Here is a 24,410-nt window from a genome sequence, read left to right on the forward strand (position 1 = left end):
TACAGGGAGCAGTACATCCTGGGAGATGGTTGTTGGGGTAATGACCAGGTGCCTTTCAGCATGAAAGTATTCATACAAAGAGGCAGGAGAGCAGTGTTTCCTTTTTTGCTTGTTTTTGAGTGGGATTAAAATGACTGTGTTCTTAGACCTGTGTTCAAATAATAGCAACAAATAGAAGTGTGTGTGCAGAGCTTTGTGGTGAACTTAACTTTGGGATTCTTTGGATGCTATCTCACTGGCTTTCACACAATGGAGTCGTATTTCTTTCAATACATCTGTGTCATTCAGACTTTTAACGCTCTTTACATCTAGCTTAACAGGATCACAGCATTTGTGTGACCTCAGCTGCTTCTGCACCAGCTGTAGATGCAATCTTACTTGTGGCTTTGAATGGTAAACAACAAAAAGCCTGTTAAGCTTTGGATTGCACATTCCTTAAGATCCTCAGAGATTATTCCTTTACTGTTGAACACACTTAAAATATAATTGAATGATGTAAACTTCTGGGAAAACTAGGCTCTCCTTATTGTGAAAGTAAAGCATCAAAACCAAGATGGCTGTTTCAGTACCAAAAGTGACAGCTAGAGCAGAACATTTTGAAAAAGGAGACAAGATTGTAATGGATGTGACACAAAACTAGAATCTCTTCTGACAATGGCAAAACTAAAACGCTCCCTTGTCAGTGGTGTATAGCTCAGTTCTAGAAAGTCACTGTGAGGTAATAACAGTTACTATGTGAAAAAGGGGATGTTGGCCATCCAAATGTCTAGCTTGCTCCTTGGTCTTTGGGAGGTTCTCTTGGGCATCCTGGGGAAAGGGACTTACTTTCATATTCAGAAACTCCACACCAAGGCAACAATCCTGCAAGCTGATCCACATGGACAGATGTCCTATTGATGTCAAGAGAAAGGATAGTTTTGTGGTCAAGGTTTTGGATGGGGACTCTGCATATCCGGGGTCAGTTCTGGGCTATGTTACAGGCTCTTTCTGTGACTGTAAATAAGTCATGTGATTTCTCTCTCTCTCCAATACCTATTGGTATTAAAGATGATAATACTCCCTTTCTCCCACTCCATCTATTTAGACTGTAAGGTCTTTGATGCAAGAACTATCTCTCACTATCTATGCATATGTATGTATGTGTATATGTATCTATGTATATGAAAGTATGTAACCTATTGCTCAAATCAGCTTCTGTACCAGACGTAGTTAAAACACCACAACCCTCCTACTGTGGACACCGTCATACCAGTATAAAGGGGCTTATACCAGTATATCTGTCCCCATAAGGCAGGGAAATAAACTATATTGGTATAAGGCACTTTTATCCCAGTATAACTGCATCCAAACTAGAGCATGTACTAGTATATCAGTAAAAAAAATCATATCCCGAACTGAAATAGTGATACCAGTACAAAGTTCTGTGTAGAGCACGCCTAAGATAAATGTACATTCTTCTCAGGACATAGCATCACTATACCCCACATTCATCTGGGAATTCGGCTCTGATTCCTGCTGGTACATTCATGCCTAGGTTTGCTGTGCTCTGATATTCCTTCTGCACCGTCCCTCCCCGGTCATTATAAACCATAATCTATGTGTCAAATTGTGCAATATATAAAACAAATTGGAATTTTTTTCTGTTATCTTACTTCTCACAGGCGACAGTGCAGCACAGCCTGTCTCCAGCCTTGGCTTCGTTTTTAAATCTCAGTGAGATCTACGGACCCAGCCTAGTCTGAAGAAAATAGGCTCCATAGTCATCAAGTTGAATTTTTTTTTATTTTTATTTTTTTAAAGACAGACTGTTGGGCTGCTTCAAAACTAGGAATGACTTACATTTGAGATCGAGCACCTCAAATGGAGACGGCCTGAAAGTCTAGACTATCTCAAGCGTGGGGGTGTCTCAAATGCCATCTAGCCATAATTGTTCTTAACTTGAAATTGATATCTGTGTATAGTGAGCATATATAATGTCACGTTGTGAAATGCTATTAGACATGAATGACATTGGTAAGTGAGCTAAAAGAGCTTTGGAAGCCACATGAACATTTGCATCTGTTGATTCTATTTCAGGTATATTAAAATTGGAGATAAAGAATGTGAATATAACCCCAGTTTCCGTCTCATCCTCCACACAAAGCTAGCAAACCCCCATTACCAACCTGAGATGCAGGCACAGTGCACCCTGATCAACTTCACTGTAACTCGAGATGGCTTGGAAGACCAGCTGCTAGCAGCTGTAGTGAGCATGGAGCGGCCTGACCTGGAAGAACTAAAGGTAAGGTGCTGGTAGCAAGCACTGTAATTAAGGCACTATTGATAAACATTCAAAACTTCTGAGTCAGGACCCCAAATCATAAGATTGGCGTTAAAATAATGAGATATTAATAAAATAATAAATATTGGTTCTTTTTCTTTGCCTTCTGGGTTCGGAGCCACATCTCCAGTTGCTCGGGCTTTGATTAAAATATCAAAGATTGTGCAGTTTGCAATAAAATCACGAGAGCTGGAATGCTGCTAAGGATGGAATTCAGTTATAACTCTTGCTCCCACTTGGTCCTAACTTGCTCAGAAGTTCTCCTTTGGAGCTCAGACTTCACAGGCTTCAGCTTAAAGGTAATTTGTAAAAAAGGCTTCAGGAGATTCCACTTAGTCATTTTTCATTGATATGAGGTTGAATAAAGCAACATACACATCGCAGAATATTATTGCCACACCTTTTCTCTCATTTTTTTAAAAGCCCAGCTCTCTTTGGGACAGCTTTGTACTTTCTCCCTTTTCAGCCTAACAGGCCTCAGGAAATCCTGATGGCAAATTTTTGCAGGGGCGGCTTAACAGAAGTTAGTGTGGCTGCTGGGAAAGCACCCAGGCCAAAGATTTGGTGGGTTCTAGTCCCACCTCTGCTACTAGTTTGCTCATATGAGTCACTTCATCTCCTTGTGCCTTGCTTTCCCTATCTGTGAAATGGAGAAAATGATACTCACCTCATTTTTAAAGTGCTCTGAGATCTGTGGCTGACAAGTGCTATGGAAGAGATGTATATGATATAATTGTTACATGTGTCCCAGGAAAACATGCCTCCCATCAGGCAATGAGGAAAGTCATAGGCATGAGAAAAATTTACCAAACATGCTGTTTTAGAGTCCTTTTGCAATTTTTCTGCATTCTGTAATATTTGCCAAATATTAAGCATTATTTTAAAAACTATGTTTAAAGTTGCCAGAAGTTGCCATTCCAATGTACACAAATATGCAGCTGTCCGTTGAACCCAGTCTTTCTAAAAAAATGTCTCAAGTAAAAAAAAGAGCAGCAGCACAATTTGAGCAATGCCTCCTTCGTCTGATTCTCCTCAATCAAGGGTGTTTCAAAACCTAAGCAGGGCCACTGAAATTCAAATATTTAAATGTATAGAAGTCAAATTAAATGTATACCTCAAATAAAAATATAGTAAGAGGACCAAAATAAAATGCCACCATGGCTAAACAACAAAGTCAAAGAAGCAGTTAGAGGCAAAAAGGAGTCCTTTAAAAATTGGAAGCCAAATCCTATTGAGGAAAATACAAAGGAGTATAGACTCTGGCAAGTCAAGTGCAAAAGTGTAATTAGACAGCCCAAAAAACAATTTGAAGAGCAACTAGCAAAAGACTCAAACTAACAGCAAAAAAAAATCAGAAGCAGGAAGTCTAGCAAACTATCGGTGGGGGCCACTGGACTGTCGAGATGCTAAAGAAGCACTCAAGGCAGACAAACTGTTGCAGAGAAGCTAAATTAATTCTTTGCATCTGTCTTCACTGCAGAGAATATGAGGGAGATTCCCACACCTGAGCCATTCTTTTTAGGAGGCAAATGTGAAGAACTGTCCCAGATTGAGGTGTCAAGAGGGGAGGTTTTGCACCAAATTGATAAACAGTATTAAGTAACCAGGATCAGATGTATTCACCCAAGAGTTTTGAAGGAATCATAGAATCATAGAACTTAAGATAAGAAGGGACCATTATGATCATCTAGTCTGACCTCCCGCAAAATGCAGGCCACAAAAGCTGACCCACCCACTCTTGAAATAATTCTCTCCCTTGACTCAGCTGTTGAAGTCCCCAAATCCTGGTTTAAAGACTTCAAGTAGCAGGTAATCCTCCAGCAAGCGACCCCTGCCCCATGCTGCGGAGGAAGGCGAAAAACCTCCAGGGCCACTGCCAATCTACCCTGGAGGAAAATTCCTTCCCGACCCCAAATATGGCGATCAGCTGAACCCCGAGCATGCAGGCAAGACTCTCCAGCCAGACACTCAGGAAAAAGACTTTCAATATCCCAATATTGACCCTCGGTACTAATTACCAGTGGCAGCACATTATTGACCTATTGACTAAATAGTGTTATCCTATCAAACCATTCCCTCCATAAACTTATCAAGCTTAATCTTAAAGCCAGAGAGGTCCTTCGCCCCCACTGTTTCCCTCAGTAGGCTGTTCCAGAATTTCACTCCCCTGATGGTTAGAAACCTTCGTCTAATTTCAAGCCTAAACTTCCCGACTGCCAATTTATATCCATTTGTTCTCGTGTCCACATTAGTACTGAGCTGAAATAATTCCTCTCCCTCCCTGGTATTTATCCCTCTGATATATTTAAAGAGAGCAATCATATCTCCTCTCAACCTTCTTTTGGTTAAGGAAAACAAACCGAGCTCCTCAAGTCTCCTTTCATACGACAGGCTTTCCATTCCTCGGATCATTCTAGTGGCCCTTCTTTGTACCCGTTCCAGTTTGAATTCATCCTTCTTAAACATGGGAGACCAAAACTGCACACAGTACTCCAAATGAGGTCTCACCAACGCCAGCACCTCCTTATCTCTACTAGAAATACCTCGCCTAATGCATCCCAAGACCGCATTAGCTTTTTTAACGGCCACATCACATTGCCGACTCATAGTCATCCTGCGATCAACCAGGACTCCGAGGTCCTTCTCCTCTTCTGTTACTTCCAACTGGTGCGTCCCCAGCTTATAACTAAAATTCCTGTTAGTCATCCCTAAATGCATAACCTTACACTTCTCACTATTGAATTTCATCCTATTACTAATACTCCAATTTACAAGGTCATCCAAATCTCCCTGGAGGATATCCCGATCCTTCTCCGAATTGGCAATACCTCCCAACTTCGTGTCATCCGCAAACTTTATCAGCCCACTCCTACTTTTGGTTCTGAGGTCAGTGATAAATAGATTGAATAAGATCGGACCCAAAACCAAACCTTGAGGAACTCCACTGGTAACCTCCCTCCAACCCGACAGATCATCTTTCAGTACGACCCGCTGCAGTCTCCCCTTTAACCAGTTCCTTATCCACCTCTGGATTTTCATTTCAATCCCCATCTTTTCCAATTTAACCAGTAATTCTTCATGCGGTACCTTATCAAACGCCTTACTGAAATCAAGATATATTAGATCCACCGCATTTCCCTTGTCTAAAAAATCTGTTACTTTCTCAAAGAAGGAGATCAGGTTGGTTTGGCACGATCTACCTTTCGTAAAACCATGTTGTAATTTGTCCCAATTGCCATTGACCTCAAGGTCCGTAACTACTCTCTCCTTTAATATTTTTTCCATGACTTTGCATACTACAGATGTTAAACTAACAGGCCTGTAGTTACCCGGATCACTTTTTTTCCCCTTCTTGAAAATAGGAACTATATTAGCTAATCTCCAGTCAAACGGTACAACCCCCGAGTTCAGAGATTCATTAAAAATTATCGCTAACGGGCTTGCAATTTCACTCGCCAATTCCTTTAATATCCTAGGATGAAGATTATCTGGGCCGCCTGATTTACTACCGTTAAGCTGTTCAAGTTTGGCTTCTACCTCGGATACTGTAATTTCCAACCCCGTACCTTCATTCCCATCAGTCACTCTGTCACTATTCCTAAGCCCTTCATTATCCTTATTAAAGACCGAGGCAAAATATTCGTTTAGATATTGTGCCATGCCTAGCTTATCCTTGATCTCCACTCCGTTTACAGTTTTAAGCGGTCCCACTTCTTCTTTCTTAGTTTTCTTCCTATTTATATGGCTAAAAAACCTTTTACTATTGGTTTTAATTCCCTTCGCAAGGTCCATCTCTACCCGGCTTTTGGCTTTTCTCACTGCATCCCTACACCCCCTGACCTCATTAAGGTAGGTTTCTTTGCTGATCCCTCCCATCTTCCACTCCCTGTACGCTTTCTGTTTTTTCTTAATCACCCTTCTGAGATGCTTGCTCATCCAGCTCGGTCTAAAACTGCTACCTACGAACTGTTTTCCCTTTCTTGGGATACAGGCCTCTGACAGCTCCTGCAACTTCAACCTGAAATAATCCCAGGCGTCTTCCGCCTTTAGATCCCTAAATATGTTAGTCCAATCCACTTCCCTAACTAGTCACCTTAATTTCGTAAAGTTAGCCCTTTTGAAATCGTAAACCTTAGTCTCAGATGCAATTTTGTTTATCCTTCCATTTATTTTGAACCGAATTAGCTCATGATCACTCGAGCCAAGGTTGTCCCCTACAACCATTTCTTCAACAAGGTCCTCACTACTCACCAAAACCAAATCTAAAATGGCATCCCCCCTCGTCGGTTCAGTAACTACTTGATGAAGGAATTCATCAGCTATCACGTCTAGGAAAAGCTGAGCCCTATTATTATTACTAGCATTTGTTCCCCAATCTATATCCGGGAAGTTAAAGTCTCCCATGATCATACAGTTCCTATTAGTATTTACCTCCTTAAAAACATTAAAGAGTTCTCTATCCATATCCAGGCTAGATCCCGGCGGTCTATAGCACACCCCAATCACTATCCCAGGGGAGGCCTTAGTAGTTTTCTTCCCTAATGTGACCATTGCCCAAACAGACTCCGTATTATCCATTCCATTACTAGTTATTTCATTACAGTTCACCTCATTATTGACATACAATGCTACTCCCCCACCTTTACCTTTGTTTCGGTCTTTCCTAAACAGCACATACCCTTCCATACCTGTACTCCAGTCGTGACTACCGTTCCACCATGTTTCAGTTATTCCTACGATATCCGGTTTCAATTCTCGGACCAGGAGCTCCAATTCCTCCATTTTGTTACCTAGGTTTCTCGCATTGGTGAACAAACATCCTAATTTTTGCTGTTTGGCTTCTCTCACCTTTGTTACCCAATTTGGTAGGGACACAGTACCACCAGTATGACCTATTGGTCTAGTATCCATCCCCCCCCTCTTCATTACCTCCAAACCCCTCCCTCTGGCTATATCCATTCTTATCCTGTTGTCCTCCCTCTCAATGTTTAAATTTGGCGTGGAAAGTGACTGGACATCTCCCAACCGTCTCCCCTCAATTCCTAGTTTAAAGCTCTTTTGATCAGTTGAGCCAGCCTCCCTCCTAGAAGTCTATTTCCTTCCCTACTCAGGTGGAGCCCATCCCGTGAGAACAGTTCTCTGTCCCCGAAAGCCTCCCAGTGCCCATACATCCCAAAGCCCTCCTTATAGCACCACTCCCTGAGCCAACTATTTATCATCACAATCCTGTCACCCCTTTGTCGCCCTTCCCTAGGGACAGGTAGAATCCCACTGAAGATCACCTGAGCCTCAATTTCCTTGAGCGTCTTACCCAGCCTGGCATAGTCTCCCTTGATTCTCTCCAGCGAGAATCTAGCCGTGTCATTTGTTCCTACATGAAGGATGATCAATGGGTTCTTACCTGCTCCTTTTAGGATCCTTTTCAACCTCAGGTCCACATCCCGTATTTTAGCGCCCGGTAGACAGCACACCTTTCTGTTCTCCGGATCGGCCCTGGTCATAGGCCTGTCCAACCTTCTCAGTATGGAATCCCCAATCACGTAGACCTGCCTTTGCCTGGTGACAGTGCGGTCTGCTAACCTAACCCCCATTCCCCCTGGTTGCAAGCTCCTTCCATTCCTATCCTCCCTTGTAGTCCCCCTTAAGCCATCCTGCATCCTCCCGGGGCCCAAAGTTGGTGCTGCCTCCATCGACTCCTCCCCTCCTTCTATCGGACTAGCCGCTCTTCTCTTCTTCCTTACCCTCCCACCGTCGACTGCCACCTGCTGTACCCCTTCCTCATTCTCCAAACCTTCGAACCTGTTCCTTAGCTCTATTTCTCCTTCACTGGCCCTCCTTTTCCCCTTCCTGCTTCTCACGGTCACATGCTTCCACTGCCCATGTTCCCCATCCAGCATTCCCCCCACACAGGCCTTAGCCCCTGCTTCCCCCTGTACCCCTGAGCATTCCCCTTCAGACACAGCTTGCCTTTGCTCCATCAGCTGCTCAAACCCCCTTCTAAACTCTACCAGGGTTTCTACCTGCATCTCTAGACCTCGGATCTTTTCTTCCAGCAGGTCTATTAGGCGGCACTTCATGCATACATACCTCTGTATGCATACATACCTCTGCAAATATCAAATTGCAGAACTACTAACTATGGTATGTAACCTACCACTTAAATCAGCTTCTGTACCAGATGACTGGAAGATAGCTAATGTAACCCAGTTTTTAAAAAGAATGTTTGAGGCAATCCTGCCAATTACAGGCCAGTAAGCATAACTTCAGTACCAGACAGATTGGTTGAAACTATAGTAAAGAACAGAATGATCAGAGACACAGATTAACATGATTTGTTGGGAAAGAGCCAACTCAGCTTTTATAAAGGGAAGTCATGCCTCACCAATCTATTAGAATTCTTTGAGGGGGGTCAACAAGCATGTGGACAAGGGTGACCCAGTGGGTATAGTATACCTGGACTTTCAGAAAGTCTTTGTCAAGGTCCCTTACCAAAGGCTTTTAAAGCAAAGTAAGCAGTCATGGGCTAAGAGGCAAGGCCCTCTCATGGATGGTTAAAAGACAAGAACCAAAGGGTAGGAATAAATGGTCAGTTTTCAGGAGAGAGGTAAATAGTGGTCATTATACACATTTAGCAATTTAGAAATATGTACTACTAAATGTTCACCTAAAACAGAAATAAAAAATATTCATATTTTACATATTCATTTCAGATCTGTAGGGGTTCTAACTTTTTTGGTTTTAATAACTTTGTAAAATATTTTAGCTGTACAGTTAAATAAAACCCCTGTGTGGAGCCCAAAGTATAACAGGATGAAATTCTCTGGCCTTTGTAATACAGGAGGAAACCCAGATAGCAGCAATGGTATAGAAATGTGTAACCCACTGGTGTACTGTAAAGTGCAAGCCAGTGCTATCCAGATGGGGCTCTAACAAATCCATATCCTGTGTACATCGGGCACAGAGAGTGGCCTGGAACACACCCTGGCCAGTGGGTTACAAATGCAGTCAACACACTCCTCTTCACTGATTCATATGGGACTGGGTTGATAGAGGGTGCGCCTGATTAACATAGTTGTGCCACTAACTAGGCCTATTCCGCCCAGCTTCAAAGTCGCTTTAATGAAATAATGACACAATGGGAAAGGCAAATCCAGTACACCGTGCAACTCTCAAATGCAATATTATGCTTTGGGGATTATTAGCTCAGTCGGATTCTGTGGTATTTACATCTCTGCTTTAAAAGAGAAGCTGCCTGTATTAGTGAGAGAGAAGTGAAAATGATGTGAATAAGAGGTCAGGTCTTTTTAAGCTCCTGGTGATTGAGGGGAGTGGATGCTTAAGGAGGAGGATTGGAAGGCAGTTCCTCAGCGCAGCTTGTAGACTGACCAGAAGGGGTCACTGCTGTCAGAGCTGCCTCTGGTGTGGGGAGTGAGGGATCAAGTCACAGGATTGCTAGGCTAGCTTTTGAATCAGGTTAAGTGAAAATGCATGAGGAGCATTTTATCATAGAATCATAGAACTTAAGATCAGAAGGGACCATTATGATCATCTAGTCTGACCTCCCGCAAAATGCAGGCCACAAAAGCTGACCCACCCACTCTTGAAATAATTCTCTCCCTTGACTCAGCTGTTGAAGTCCCCAAATCCTGATTTAAAGACTTCAAGTAGCAGATAATCCTCCAGCAAGCGACCCCTGCCCCATGCTGCGGAGGAAGGCGAAAAAGGCGAAAAACCTCCAGGGCCACTGCCAATCTACCCTGGAGGAAAATTCCTTCCCAACCCCAAATATGGCGATCAGCTGAACCCCGAGCATGCGGGCAAGACTCTCCAGCCAGACACTCAGGAAAAAGACTTTCAATATCCCAATATTGACCCTCGGTACTAATTACCAGTGGTCGCACGTTATTGACCTATTGACTAAATCACGTTATCCTATCAAACCATTCCCTCCATAAACTTATTAAGCTTAATCTTAAAAGCCAGAGAGGTCCTTCGCCCCCACTGTTTCCCTCGGTAGGCTGTTCCAGAATTTCACTCCCCTGATGGTTAGAAACCTTCGTCTAATTTCAAGCCTAAACTTCCCGACTGCCAATTTATATCCATTTGTTCTCGTGTCCACATTAGTACTGAGCTGAAATAATTCCTCTCCCTCCCTGGTATTTATCCCTCTGATATATTTAAAGAGAGCAATCATATCTCCTCTCAACCTTCTTTTGGTTAAGGAAAACAAACCGAGCTCCTCAAGTCTCCTTTCATACGACAGGCTTTCCATTCCTCGGATCATTCTAGTGGCCCTTCTTTGTACCCGTTCCAGTTTGAATTCATCCTTCTTAAACATGGGAGACCAAAACTGCACACAGTACTCCAAATGAGGTCTCACCAACACCTTGTATAACGGGACTAGCACCTCCTTATCTCTACTAGAAATACCTCGCCTAATGCATCCCAAGACTGCATTAGCTTTTTTAACGGCCACATCACATTGCTGACTCATAGTCATGCTGCGATCAACCAGGACTCCGAGGTCCTTCTCCTCTTCCGTTACTTCCAACTGGTGCGTCCCCAGCTTATAACTAAAATTCCTGTTAGTCATACCTAAATGCATAACCTTACACTTCTCACTATTGAATTTCATCCTATTACTAATACTCCAGTTTACAAGGTCATCTAAATCTCCCTGGAGGATATCCCGATCCTTCTCCGAATTGGCAATACCTCCCAACTTCGTGTCATCCGCAAACTTTATCAGCCCACTCCTACTTTTGGTTCTGAGGTCAGTGATAAATAGATTGAATAAGATCGGACCCAAAACTGAACCTTGAGGAACTCCACTGGTAACCTCCCTCCAACCCGACAGATCACCTTTCAATACGACCCGCTGCAGTCTCCCCTTTAACCAGTTCCTTATCCACCTCTGGATTTTCATTTCGATCCTCATCTTTTCCAATTTACCAGTAATTCTTCATGCGGTACTGTATCAAACGCCTTACTGAAATCAAGATATATTAGATCCACCGCATTTCCCTTGTCTAAAAAATCTGTTACTTTCTCAAAGAAGGAGATCTTTAATGCTTGGGATGCCACAAACTTCTCTCCACTCCTCTGTTGGGAATTCATCCTCCATTGCTAGAGTTTCAGATAAGCACACAGGCTAGCATTTTCAAACTCAGATCCCTAATGTTAAATCTGCAGCTAGGCGCCTATGGAAAAGTGGCCTGATTTCCAATGTGAGCTGTGGGTGCTCAGCACTTCAGAAACGAGGGCACTTATTTGCTTTGAAACTTTTGGGCTCAAGTTCCAATGGAGGGGAAGAAAAATGTTAGTGAGTTTTCCACAAACTAAACTTCCAAGCACTTCTGCTGGCCACAGGGTGCACAAGACAAATCAAGCGGTTTATTTTGCAAAGTCAGGTCCTAATTTCTTAGGATATTTTCTCCGTGCTCCTTGGGCCCGTTGCACTTGCTACAGTCCCCAAGGGGGAAAGAGAGGTGGCTGTATGCCACCTCCATATCTGCACCCCATGCTTGGGCTTCTGGGGGCCAGTGTTAGGGCCAGATCACAGGCAACTGGTTGGCACGGAGCAAGCTGCTCAGTATCAGGGCTGAAGGTCAGGGATCAGTCCGGGGCCAGGCCAGGTCCAAACCACAGAGTTCGAGTCTGTTACCAAAGTGAGACTATGAGGCGAGAATTGGGGTGGGGCTGGGCCAGACTCTTTCACAGGGGTCAGCAGCGGTCTTAAGCCAGACATAGTAACCCATGATCAGGGTCAGGGGCCAAGCCTAGATTGAGCACCAGGAATCACAGTGTCTCACAGCGAGGGGTGGTGAGCAGGGTCTGAGGCACGCCAGAGGTCTGCATTATTCAAACAACTCCCAGAAATGGCTTCCTGATTTATGTGGGAAGTGCCAGCAAATCAGGAAACCCCAGAGGGCTGTCACTCATGCCCCTTAGGGTGGGATTTCCTGCAGGGCATCTCAGTTCCTCCTGGTGGCAAGCCCATCTGGACCCCTGGTGGTTATGAGGAAGCAATGCCTGCCTGAAACCCCACAGATCCCAACTGTAGGCCCGTGGGCTCTTAGAGGCAGTTTGGTCTCCTTTACAATTTATAGTAAACTCAGAGCTGCTATAATTTCCACCAGCAGTAACAGCCCCAGGTCACTGGAGCACAGTACCCTTAGGGCACATGCCAGAAGAATGTCCCCCTATCCGCCCTCCAGTGTCCTCAGGACTGGGGGAATCCCCAGCTAACCAGTTAGGACTGTTTTGTGCTGTCCTAACCCTTTTTCTCACAAGTCTACAAAAACTTCTAAATCTGTGCACATCCCTTTAAAGTCTAAGGCCCTGCATGAGGCTCAGAATCAGTTGATTCAGCAAAAGAAAAATCTGACTTGATCACTGAACATATTATTCGTGGGGGTGTAGAGATATTTTCTCCAGGTGTGTTTGGGTTAGAAATAAACGCCAAGATGATTGCTGAACAAATTCCACTTCTTGGTAAAAGCTGGAGTATGCAAATAACAGCTAAATAGTTTTTAATTACTGCACATGTCAGGTGGGCGGCTGTTGAGCCCTCCCATGTCACTCTGACAGAGCCAAGCAAAAAGACTGGGGGAACCTCCCAGCCTGCTTCACATTATCAGAAAGAGAATTGAACAAGTGTCAGGGTACGTCCATATTACGCGCCGGATCAGCAGGTAGTGTTCGATGTATCGGGGATCGATTTATCGCATCTCGTCTGGACACGATAAATCGATCCGCGAATGGACGCCTGTACTCCACCTCAGCAGGAGGAGTAAGCAGAGTCGATGGGGGAACCGCGGTAGTCGACTCGCCGCCGTGAGGATGGCCAGGTAAGTCGAACTAAGATACTTCGACTTCAGCTACGCAAATAGCATAGTGTAGCCCAGGCCTCAGTGTGTGGAACATATCAAGTTATGAAAGCGTCAACTTCATTGGCCTAAAGGAAAAGAGTTTGACATTGAAACCAGATTTAAGGCATTTCACTGAGCACAAACCTTACTGAGAGATGTTTGACTCTGAAAATCTGTGACCTCATTGGTTATTTAATATTTAAAGTTTATATACAATTTGCAGAGACAGCTTCATGGTATCTCTGTAGCTAATCTATCACTGATGACGTTTTATATAGTTTTGGAAAGGACAGGCATGTAAAATTTAAATAAAGCCATCATGTTGGCACAACCTGGAGAATCCAGGGAGTGTTTTATGAGTTTTTGTATATGGAATTTGTTCTCTTTAGCCACAGGCAGACAAGTAATTTATCCTTGTGTTACAAATATCCAGTGTTGGGAGGCCTCACTCACAATTAACCTTTTCAATGATGTCTGCCTACTCCAGGGTGTACGCTTTGTACCTGATACCTCTCTGAAATCTCTCATCAAAACTAGTATCAGAGGGGTAGCCGTGTTAGTCTGGATCTGTAAAAGCAACAAAGAATCCTGTGGCACCTTATAGACTAACAGACGTTTTGCAGCATGAGCTTTCGTGGGTGAATACCCACTTCTTCGGATGCAAGTGGTGGAAATTTCCTGGGGCAGGTTTATATATGCAAGCAAGAAGCAAGCTAGAGATAACGAGGTTAGATCAATCAGGGAGGATGGGGCCACACCTCAACTGCTAGAACAGGGCCCCATCCTCCCTGATTGATCTAACCTCGTTATCTCTAGCTTGCTTCTTGCTTGCATATATAAACCTGCCCCAGGAAATTTCCACCACTTGCATCCGAAGAAGTGGGTATTCACCCACGAAAGCTCATGCTGCAAAACGTCTGTTAGTCTATAAGGTGCCACAGGATTCTTTGTTGCTTTCATCAAAACTAGGGAGCTAGACAATCAGAGTGGAGGAAAAAGACCGTGAAACAAGAATGAAGCTGTTAATGATTGGTGCTGCTTTGCAAGGGTATAAACAGCACATCAGAACAGAGTGCCTGCAGCATCCTCAGATTGCATAATTATAAGTGGAGCCTGTAGGATTGCCTATAGTTAACGTTGCTCAACACTTCCCATTGTAAGGCCCTGTTTCCAGCTGCTTCTAACTTTGCCAAACTAACTGGTTGAGCTGACAATTCCCGTGAATATTTCTAGAAAGTTTCAGCAAAAATAATTCAACTGCTTCTAAGAAAAAAACTAGGGGAAAATACATTGGTTTGTTGATGTTAATAAATTTCTTACAACTGTTTCAGTGTGCAGCTCAGGTGCTTTCAGCAAGGATTTGAAATTTTGCAGAGGAGTTGCTTGCATATCACGAATGTTCTTTTTACTGTTCCCATGTAGAACCACCCAGTTTGATTAAGATATAAGCCTTGGAAAATCACTTTGCATATGCTCAGTAGAGACCTGTTACATTTGGCAGCTAAATTCCCTGAAGATTCCATCTGCACTGAGCATGCACCAGCCCAGGGATGCAGGGACAGATCAGAAGTTGTTTGCTGAGAAATTCACATCTGTATTACACTCAGGTGTGTGTGCACCCAGTGTGTCTGGAGCGAGAGAGTTTTCCATACAGTACTTGTCGGGGGGGCACACACACACTATGCCTCCTTGTGCCCCCTTCCAGGGCAATTTAAGGGAGATGCTCTCCTGATCCCTCTTAGTTCCTTCTCACTGCCTGAGTCAGAGCTCACCATGTGGTTTACTTCAGAATTGCTATGCAGGTAGAGGGTCCTTTCCTATGTCTGTTTTTTTGTAGTTATAGTACCCACTAGTTAGTTATAGTTTAGATCATTTCAGGATAGAGCCCAGTGGCATTTGACACCAGGCTTCAAACACCGGCGCTGCCCGTCATGTGGGGTCGCTATCCCAAACAGCAATCCCCACACGCTGCCTTGTGTGCCTCAGTGAGGGGCATATCAAAGAGAGGGGCAGTATCTATCATTCTTTTAAAAAGAGAACACAGATCTCCAGAGACTTATGCCTCAAACAGCACCTCATGGAGCAAGCAATGTGACCTGCTTCAGCGCCAGGGCCTTTGGCCAATCATCCAGCCCCACAACTAGCCTCTGAGGGAACAGCAATCTCAGACACGCCCTTGGACTCAGATTCCTTTCAGAAGGGATAGATCCTCCTCAAGATGCTCTACACAAAAGAGAACCCATAAAGTGGACAGGAGCCATTCCAAGTCCCCAAGAGATTCCCTCTCAATGTCCAGGAGGAACTCCAAACATTGCCAGGATTCCTCCAGTGCCCAGGGTAGAGTCTGGCCTTTGTCCTGTGGCTCCCTGTACTGAGATGGGACCTTACTGGTATTATCCTGTCAACTCCAGCACTGTAACAGGGACGGTCATTGAGGTCAATACTAACAGACTCAACTCCAGTACCAGCCTTTTAGGTCCTTTCAATCCTGCAGGCTTTTCAAGCGGCATCTGAACTGCTTAGCCTTTATGTCCTGGGTTCCCAGATGGCACAAGATTTTTTAGTTGAGGATCTGCCTTCAGCCATTCTGGGTCTGTCCAGTTCTGTAACCTGGTACCGAATCCATGGATGATATAGGTACTGGCTTCCAAGTGAAGAGACAATAAGAATGCTTCCCTGGAACTGACTTTGGTTCCACCATTTGCCAGATGGGTACCGTGCCTGACTTTGATTTCTGTGCCAATGGATTGTCCAGCAACTCCAGCTACAGCACTGATTCATTCATCTATTATGAGGATAGCACCAACTTTTGAGATGCCCCTTCAACATCTCGGGGTGCATCTTGGGTACCAATCTTGGCACTGATGTTTCCATCTACCTCTGGGCTACAGACTCATCAGGACAACTGATAGCCCCTTGCAGACTCAGTTTTCTGTGTCAAAAAAACTTATAAAATATTTACTTCCTTGTGCAAAGTCCTGCACGTAATGCCCAAGAAATAAGTCCCTGAAAACAAGGATTTCTAGTTGGAATGCCAACAACCTGCACTCTTCAGTGCATTAGCTGTCCTACATACTGTAGGTGCTGCATTGATATGGAACGTGTGTGTGTGTGTGTGTGTGTGTGTGTGTGTGTGTGTGTGTGTGTGTGTGTGTGTGTGTGTGTGTGTGTGTGTGTGTGTGTGTGTGTGTATAGCATATGCAATATTTCAGTCCAGTATTTTGGAAGATTTAAAGTTGATTTATTATCAATGAAAGGTTCAGAAGCGACAGCCTGAACTCCTCGATATACAAAACAAATACCGCTTGGGGAGAAGTTCAGGGCTCCTGGTACATAACTCCTCAGCCCTGGATTGAGAGGGGTTTAAGAATAAGAGGAAGGTTTTGTTTCCATGGACCATTCTGTCTCTTGTCTCATAAATGAGATTATCAACCAGAGAGAGGGTAGAAATGCTGCTTTCTGGTGGCATGGATGCCTGTGTGCCTGGAACGAGCTCAGAGAACCAGATCATTTCATACTGACACTGAATTGCCATCTGATGGCAGCTTTGACCTCAGGCTTGCTCCAAGTGCATTTGAAATCTCTCTGTCTTTAGTGAGAATTGGGTTGGATCCTTAGTGCTGAAAAGCTCCTTGTCTGTTGCCAGTTCTCTGAGCCACAAAGCGATGTTACTTCAATACAGGCTGGGGATTTAAATGCCTTCATCTTTCAAAGGGCTTCTCTATGTGCTAAAATATTTGTGATTATTTCCTTTTGACGGCACAGTAGCAGAAAGGCCAAGCTTATATTATACCCAGCAGTGCACAAGACAGGTGCATGGTTTGCCATGGGATGTTTTCTCTGATAATGTTTGTAGTGGTTCAGCAGCGGGGTTCCTCGCACTCCGGGTCTGTAGGAGGCCAGTCCGCCTCACTACGTCTCTGGGCGTCACCTGTCATGGGGAGCTAGTGGCGTGGCAAGAGTCTGTAGCTCAGACCCATAGTCAGGGGCTGAGCAACAAACACAGTTAAGTAGACTGGACCCTTAGTCAGGGCAGGGCAAGGGGAGTCCATAGCTCAGGCCTGCAGTCAGGGGCCGAGCAAAAAAGGCAGACAGGTAGCCCAGGCCCTCAGTCAGGGCAGGGCAATAAGTCTATAGCTTTGGTCTGCGGTCAGGACCGAGCAGCAAGGGCTTCGCGCATCCTGGCTCCGACAGATGGCTGACAAGTGGTGGCTTCTTGGCCTCAAGAGGGGGAGACAGCCACCCCAGGGTTGGGGTGGCAGGGCGGGGCGCAGGCCCATCCATTCCACTGCACCCCGGCCCAGGGCCCTAACAGTGGCAGCGGGATTTGCCACTGGGTCAGCGGGGATCCTCACCGCAACACACTGACTTATGCTCATGTGGTGCTGCAGTCAGACTAGGGTCGGCTGCCCCGGGCCACTTCCTGATGCCCTCTCAGGGTGTACCTGGTCCTGTAGAGGGTCGTCCAGATCGTCCGGGTAGAAGACCTGTGGTAGTGCTGGCAGCTCCTCTGCTGTTGGGTCAGCGTACGGCTCCGGTGGCTCTGGCCAGTCCTCAGCTCCCCAGGGGCCAGCAGCAGTCTCCAAGCTCGGGAGCAAGCAGGAGGCGTCTGGCTCCTCCAGCAGCTGCAGCCCCAACTGAGCTTTCAGACCCACCTTTCTGACCCGCCCACTGACTGCCGGCAGGAGGGGTGAGTGTGGCCTGGCTCCGCCCACCAGGGTTCAGTGAGGGGTTCCTCCCCCTCTGAGTCCATGGGAGGCCAGTCTGCCTCACTACAATGTTAAAAAATGAGAATTTGTAAAACAACCACCCTCTTGGATACTGTACCTTTATCCCAGTACAGGCACTGTGCCCACGGCAAAGGCTGAGCAATAGATGCAATCACTTGTGCAAGGGCAGAATCTACTTGTGGAGGGTCACCAAGCTGAGGAAGAGATGCCTTCATTTCACCATAAACTGTGTCTTCTATTAACCATTATTTACAGAGGAAAGATAACTGAGTGGCAGCTGGACACAGAGCAGGTTGTTATGGAGGGATTTGTTGTATGAAGGAAAACTGTAATTGCCCTGTAATTTACAAGGTCTGTACTTCAGCAAGTGGCTATTTAGTTGTTTATATCTGTTTGATTGTCTTGTCTTTTAGATTGTGAACTCTGTGTCAGGGACTGTCTTAGATTCTCTGGCACAATGGGGCTCTATCTCTGGGGACTACTCAAATACAAATCATAGTAACAGCTAAGTGGAGACATTATTGTGCCTTGAGTTATGAAACTGAACTATCTGGCAATGTGTCTTGCACTAATCTCTTTGAATAGAAGTGAACTTTCTGATTTTTGGCCATTTTTGCTTCTAGTTGTCAGCCTTTTACCTGTTTTGCTCTCAGTTCTGAGATGACGTGTTTTGATGTGTCATGGGCAGGGGTACTGGGACCTTTGGGAATGGGAGAGAGTGGCGGCCATGCTAGCAGTGGTGGACTGCACCAAGGGCCATCCTTATCCAGACTGACTCAAGCATGAAACGGGAGGTGTCAGTGGGGAGGGTGCAGGGTGTGTGTGCTTGTGAGATCTGACCCAATTCTTTTTCTCCAAACCAGTTTGCGCTCTCTTATTTTGAATACATTCCTAGCTGCGGGGCATACATCTCCTGTCCCTTCTCAGTCCGTACATGTTCAGTGTTTCTTGGAGAGAGCAGCATAGTAGGGATTGGATTGATTTCTGCTGCAAAAGGCCATGATAAACACTGGCCTGTGCAAGTGGGTTGTGAAAATTTCAATCTAACGCTGACGCATTGCCCTTGACACTGGTCTGTGGCTAAAACTTCCCTCATTGTTTATTTGCAGTCAGACCTCACAAAGCAGCAGAATGGATTCAAAATCACCTTAAAAACTTTGGAGGACAATTTGCTGTCCCGGCTCTCCTCAGCATCTGGGAACTTCCTCGGGGACACGGCCTTGGTGGAAAACCTGGAGACCACCAAACAGACAGCTGCGGAAATTGAAGAAAAGGTAAAAGCAAAGTCCAGGCCAGAAGACGGGAACATGGGTGATGTTATTCATCTTAAAGATGAATATGTTCCTCTTGCCCCTTCTGCATAGAGAATCGAAATCAGTATAAATTCCTGTGCTCTCTAATCTGGCTGGCTCTGAGCAGTTCAATTCTTAAGAGCATGTGTATGTTAAATGGCCTATTTAGGAAGAGGAGAAAATGGCAGTGCCTGATGTAAAACAATAAAACTTAAACACTGTATCGAGATGGGTTACACCGCTGCAGCTTAATACTGTGGCTTTATTTATTTATTTACTTACTTACTTTGATTAATTCTGAATACGTTGCACTTCTTCAGTTAAGCCAGAATTTTAGCCCAGGTGCAAGCTGGAATCCATTGGTGTTTATGTGATCCAGATTCAATCTGCGGAAACTCAGATGTTCAATCTGCGGAAACCCATGCAGTTCCCCTGGGTGTAAATTTGGTTTTTAAACCAGTCTGCACTGTCACCATTATTATTTACACAGCTTGTCTGACTGTTTGCACATTTCCCCTGTATCTGTCAGACACAAGTCATCCCTTCCCTATCATTTTGTTGGGGGTTCAAGCATGAACAACAGCTCTCATTTCTCAGCGTGGGACCCCCACCTCGCTGAGAGGCTAACAGTTTCCCCTCCACTCTTAGGCTGTTTCTAACAGCTCTGAATGTGAAATCATATTTATTCTGCTTGACAAAGATATTTTGTTTTAACTCCTACAGGCCTGACTCAGTCACAAAGAAGAACACAGAGGACATTTTAGCAAGGCTGTGTGAATTCTAGAAATAATTGTCCTCATAGCCTTAAGACTGAGCCATTGATTGATGGTGTCTGGGGAAGCCAAAGTCAGCAGTGTATTTCCCTCTGACTCTGTTTTGTGGGTGGTTTGCCTTCTCAGTTGCTTATGCCCATTGAAATATTTATGTACCTCCATCCTCAGCTTTGCAACGTTTCATGTGGCTGAAACTTCCTCACAAACCACTGGGCATGGGAACCAGCCTTTGCTGTGGGGCTGAATCAAGCTCCAGTGGAGAGGAAGCAATGTTCTTTCAGCATTTTTCTTTTCCATTTGGAATGCAAGTTTCCAGCAGTTTTAGCTTCTAAAACAAGAACAATGAAATTCAAATTGTGAAGTGGGTCACCACCCACCCTGTTGTACTGGGGCTGAATGTTGGAATTAGACCTCACTTGGGATCCAGTCTTTGTGGCCTTTGAGTTGCTTTACTGGAAGGACTATTGAGTAACATGCTGCAGGTCAACTCCATGCTCATTCTGGAAAGACAATGCTAACAGAATGTGAGGCTTAAGAGCCCTTTGATATCTGGCAATGGAGCTGGCAATGCAAGAGCTGCGAGGATAATTTCCATGCCACCTCTCAGAGTTTTGGACCCCTTCATGTTCTGCTCCAGAGATGCCCCCTTAGGTCTCACGCCACTAGCTATCCCCCTCTCTATGGCTATGTCTACTCTTATGGTGGTGTGTAGACCACACAGGCCATGCCCACACTTTTCACCACCGTGTGAAGCTACTAGCTGTATTGAAAGGCTCCAGCAGCAGGACACTACGCTGCTAAAAACAGCAGGGTAGATGTGGAAGACACTCCCTGGACATGTAGAAAGCCAGTGTAGGGTATATACTCTGGGGTTCAGGTGCATAGGGTTCTCTGTTCTACTTCCCTGAGCCATGCCCCATCAACTACTTGGCTGGTTATGCCCAAGCTAGCTGGGCATGCAGTGTCTGTATTCTACACACCGCAGTAAGTGTAGAACTACCCAATAGGCAGAGCCCACAACTGTCTCCCTCCAGACTGGGGATTTAGGTTTGCAGTTCCCCTGCCATTCCCTGTGGTTATCCCAGCACATCTGATGTAGCTCAGCTCCTGCAGGTTCCATAATAGTGGAGTACCAGTGACCAGCCAGCCTTCACAGAGCGCGGTACATTTATTTACAGAGTAAATAGATAAAACAATAAAAGGTCTAACCGCATGCTGTACTTACCAGAGATCCCCCATCTTCCACATGGCGGTCAGGTAGATGACAAGGTCCTTCAGACCCTTCTTTGTTCCTTGGACCTGACCCAGTATATGTAAAAATCCCCAGGGGGCGCCGGGGTGTTCTTTGGAGTTGTTTACCTGTCCTAGGCTGTGCTGTAATCACCTCCCACAGGTTGTAGCTCCTGGAGGGAAGCTCAGTGACCCTCCCCCATGGAGCTAGAATACACCTGTCCGGGTTTGTCTGGGATCATCCTTTTTTCTAGGTAACTCTCCCAGGAAATTGTACATCCTCCTGGGACATTAAAAATCCCTGTTTCTATCAGTCATGCCCCTGCTGGATCCCCCAGCTCCTACTGGCTGTACTTGGGGAGCTGTAGGGTGGCAGCACCTGCGCAGAGGGAGCTCTGGCTGCAGAGTGTCTGGGAGCTGTGGGGACAGAGCAGCTTGGGAGCAGTGAGTGGCACAGTTTGCGCTTGAGGCTGGCAGCATCCAGTCACTTCCATACAGAAACCAGCTATGGGGTTCACCTCTGGGTGGGAGCAGGGTGGCTCCAGCTAGTGCCACATAGTGCTTGCCAAGATCAATGCCCAGGACAGCCCCTGGAGCAGGGAAGGGCAAACAGTGCCCTGGGTGGGGGCAGGCAGATATCCCGTTGTTGTTTTTTTAACTCTGAAGTGGCAACCCTAGGAGCAGAGACACATCACCTTCATTATTTAAAAGCATTTTAACTCTTCCCAGGACACTGACACCAGTTTAACTGAAAGTGTGAGTTTAAACCAGTATAGTTAAACTGACACAAGTCCCCGTGCAGACACTCCTACTTCAGTTTCAGAATGGCTTATGTTGGGTTAGCTGAAGTTGATTAGGAATCGCTAAACCAAAATCAGCTGCTGTTCAACCAAACTCAGGATGTCCATATGGGGGCTTGCACTGGTTTAAAAACTGCTTTCAATTAAACTGGTGCAACTTACTTGTGCTGACAAGGCCTAAAGTTTCTACAAATCTGTAAATCAAACTTTGTCTCTCACTTTAATTCTTAACAATGGAAAGATTTATTTTTGTATCTGACCCCATACACTTGTGGCACTTATTAAATTCTATGCATCTTCAAATGCAAACACCGTCATGGGAGTTCTCATAGCAGTTCATGGATTCCCTCTTTTGTGTGCTGCAAATTCCCTCTGAGTCATGCATCTGCTGTCAGGTAAAGGTGGAACTGCAATAAAAGTCCTGCAGCCTGGGGGTAAAAGTGACATTTAGCAACTTCGCTGTAGTCTTTTCTGCAGCAAGCTGCTTGCACAGACCCTCATGCTTCAGCTCTCGATTGTCAATCTGTAACCTAGCTGCACCTTAAAACTGGCAGGGTAAAGGTAAAGAAAAATAAATGCGTCATTAAGCCAGCTGTGCAAGACAGTACGGGAGTATTTTGCCTCCCAGCATCTTGCTTGTTGGAACCCTGCACAGGCAGCCTGTATTGATCAGGCCTCAAAGTTTTGTCTGTAGCATTAATCCATTCTCCTTGCCAGTCAGCGCCCCGCCTCCTCTCAGGACAACCCCTCACTGGCTCACATCTTCATTTATTAAAATAGACCACATTACGAGTGACCTCTGCTTTGTACCAAGTGACCATATCAGATTGTACTCACCTTTAAATGTGGTGCTAAGGGTGATCCTGGACAGTACAGACCAATGAGCCTTATTTAAATATGAGGAAATTGAATGAATTAGTCAAGCAAATCCTTAGATACATGTATGGTGAGGGGGATAAACTAAAATAGCTTCTGTAGGGCCTCTTCAACCTATCAGAGTGCTGTGAAAGAGTTAATTAGAACAAGGGATGTAGAGAACAGGTGGGTTTAATAGACTTCCAAAGAGTTTTCCTAAAGTTCCTTACAACAGGCTGTGAAGATGGCTTGGTAGCCACACGGGCAAGAGATATGGTCCTGTCCTGGATTGCTGGCTCCAGGCACCAACTCAGCAAGCAGGTGCTTGGGGCGGCCAAGGGGAAGGGGCAGCACGTCAGGCTCTTCGGCGGCAATTTGGCGGCAGGTCCTTCCCTCCGAGAGGGACCGAGGGACCAGCCGCCGAATTGCCGCTGAAGAAGAAAGCAGCACGGTGGAGCTGCTGCCGATCACGATCGCGGCCTTTCCCCCGCCACTTGAGGCAGCAAAAACTCTGGAGCCAGCCCTGAAATGACCAATTCTCAGCTTGGAGTGGAGTTAATAGCAGAGTCACCCTGGAAGCAGTGCTAGCTAGGCCTAGAATTGCTTGGTACCTTTCATTCATTAATGACCCACATGTGGGGGGCGATTAGCGTGGAAAAATTAGCTGATGACAAAAATGATTAAGGCTCATCAGGAGTAGGGCGTATTGTGGGGAACTTCAGAGGGGCCAGCAGATAATTTGGCATCGTGAAATGAAATACAGCAGCGTGCTTTCCTGCAGCTGGCAGATCTTGGGTTTTCTCAACTGTGTTGTGACAGCACTTTTCAATTCCAGAAAGAGACAGGCAGGGAAGGAGCCGACACAAACATGTACCATAACCTGCCTCACAGAACTCAACCCAAAGCAATTAGCCAAGGCCAGCTGTTCCCAGTATAAGCACTGTCCAGGTCTAACTGTCATTGCCTACCACCCAGAAAACAAACCTACCTGGCTCAGAGGGGGAATATTTGAATAGCTAACAGCTCAAGTTCTCACTCTGCAGTCTGTGTGAAATCACAGCAGCCAATTCTTACTGCTTGGCAGTGCAGAGAAATTGCTCTGTAGTCGTCATCAGAGGGGCTTATGCCCTCTCTTTAGTCACCCAGTTTTGTGATAGGTGTTAACCTCACACAGGGGCTGCAGAAGAGCTCTGCTCTCCCACCTTTTCTGAGGTGAGAGAGAGTCACACAATTAAAACAGTTTCATGATTGTTTTGGTCTTTAATTTCCTCACAGGTCCAGGAGTCCAAGGTGACAGAAACAAAGATTAACGAGGCAAGGGAGCACTATCGGCCTGCAGCAGCACGGGCCTCTCTGCTGTACTTCATCATGAACGACCTCAATGCCATTCACCCCATGTACCAGTTCTCTTTGAAGGTACTGCCCCCGTGACTGACAGGAGCTCTCCCAGCTCCCCAGAGTTCTGCTTGACAGTTTAGTTACCTCATTAATATACTAAGGTGGAATGAAATCTGTTTTCTTGGGCCAGGTGGAGGGGAG

The 24,410-nt window shown here is 45.4% G+C and overlaps 1 protein-coding gene across 1 annotated transcript in view; it reads left to right on the plus strand.

Annotated features, from left to right (window-relative positions):
- DNAH9 (dynein axonemal heavy chain 9) overlaps positions 1-24,410 on the plus strand; it is a 385,294-nt gene that overhangs the window by 238,776 nt on the left and 122,108 nt on the right. Inside the window, exons 55-57 of the mRNA XM_044984418.1 lie at positions 2,077-2,281; positions 19,031-19,195; positions 24,147-24,287. Of these exons, the coding sequence (XP_044840353.1) occupies positions 2,077-2,281; positions 19,031-19,195; positions 24,147-24,287 (511 nt within the window). The remainder of the gene's footprint in view (positions 1-2,076; positions 2,282-19,030; positions 19,196-24,146; positions 24,288-24,410) is intronic.

Source organism: Mauremys mutica, chromosome 12, assembly GCF_020497125.1.
Source record: "Mauremys mutica isolate MM-2020 ecotype Southern chromosome 12, ASM2049712v1, whole genome shotgun sequence".
NCBI classification, from domain to species: domain Eukaryota; kingdom Metazoa; phylum Chordata; order Testudines; family Geoemydidae; genus Mauremys; species Mauremys mutica.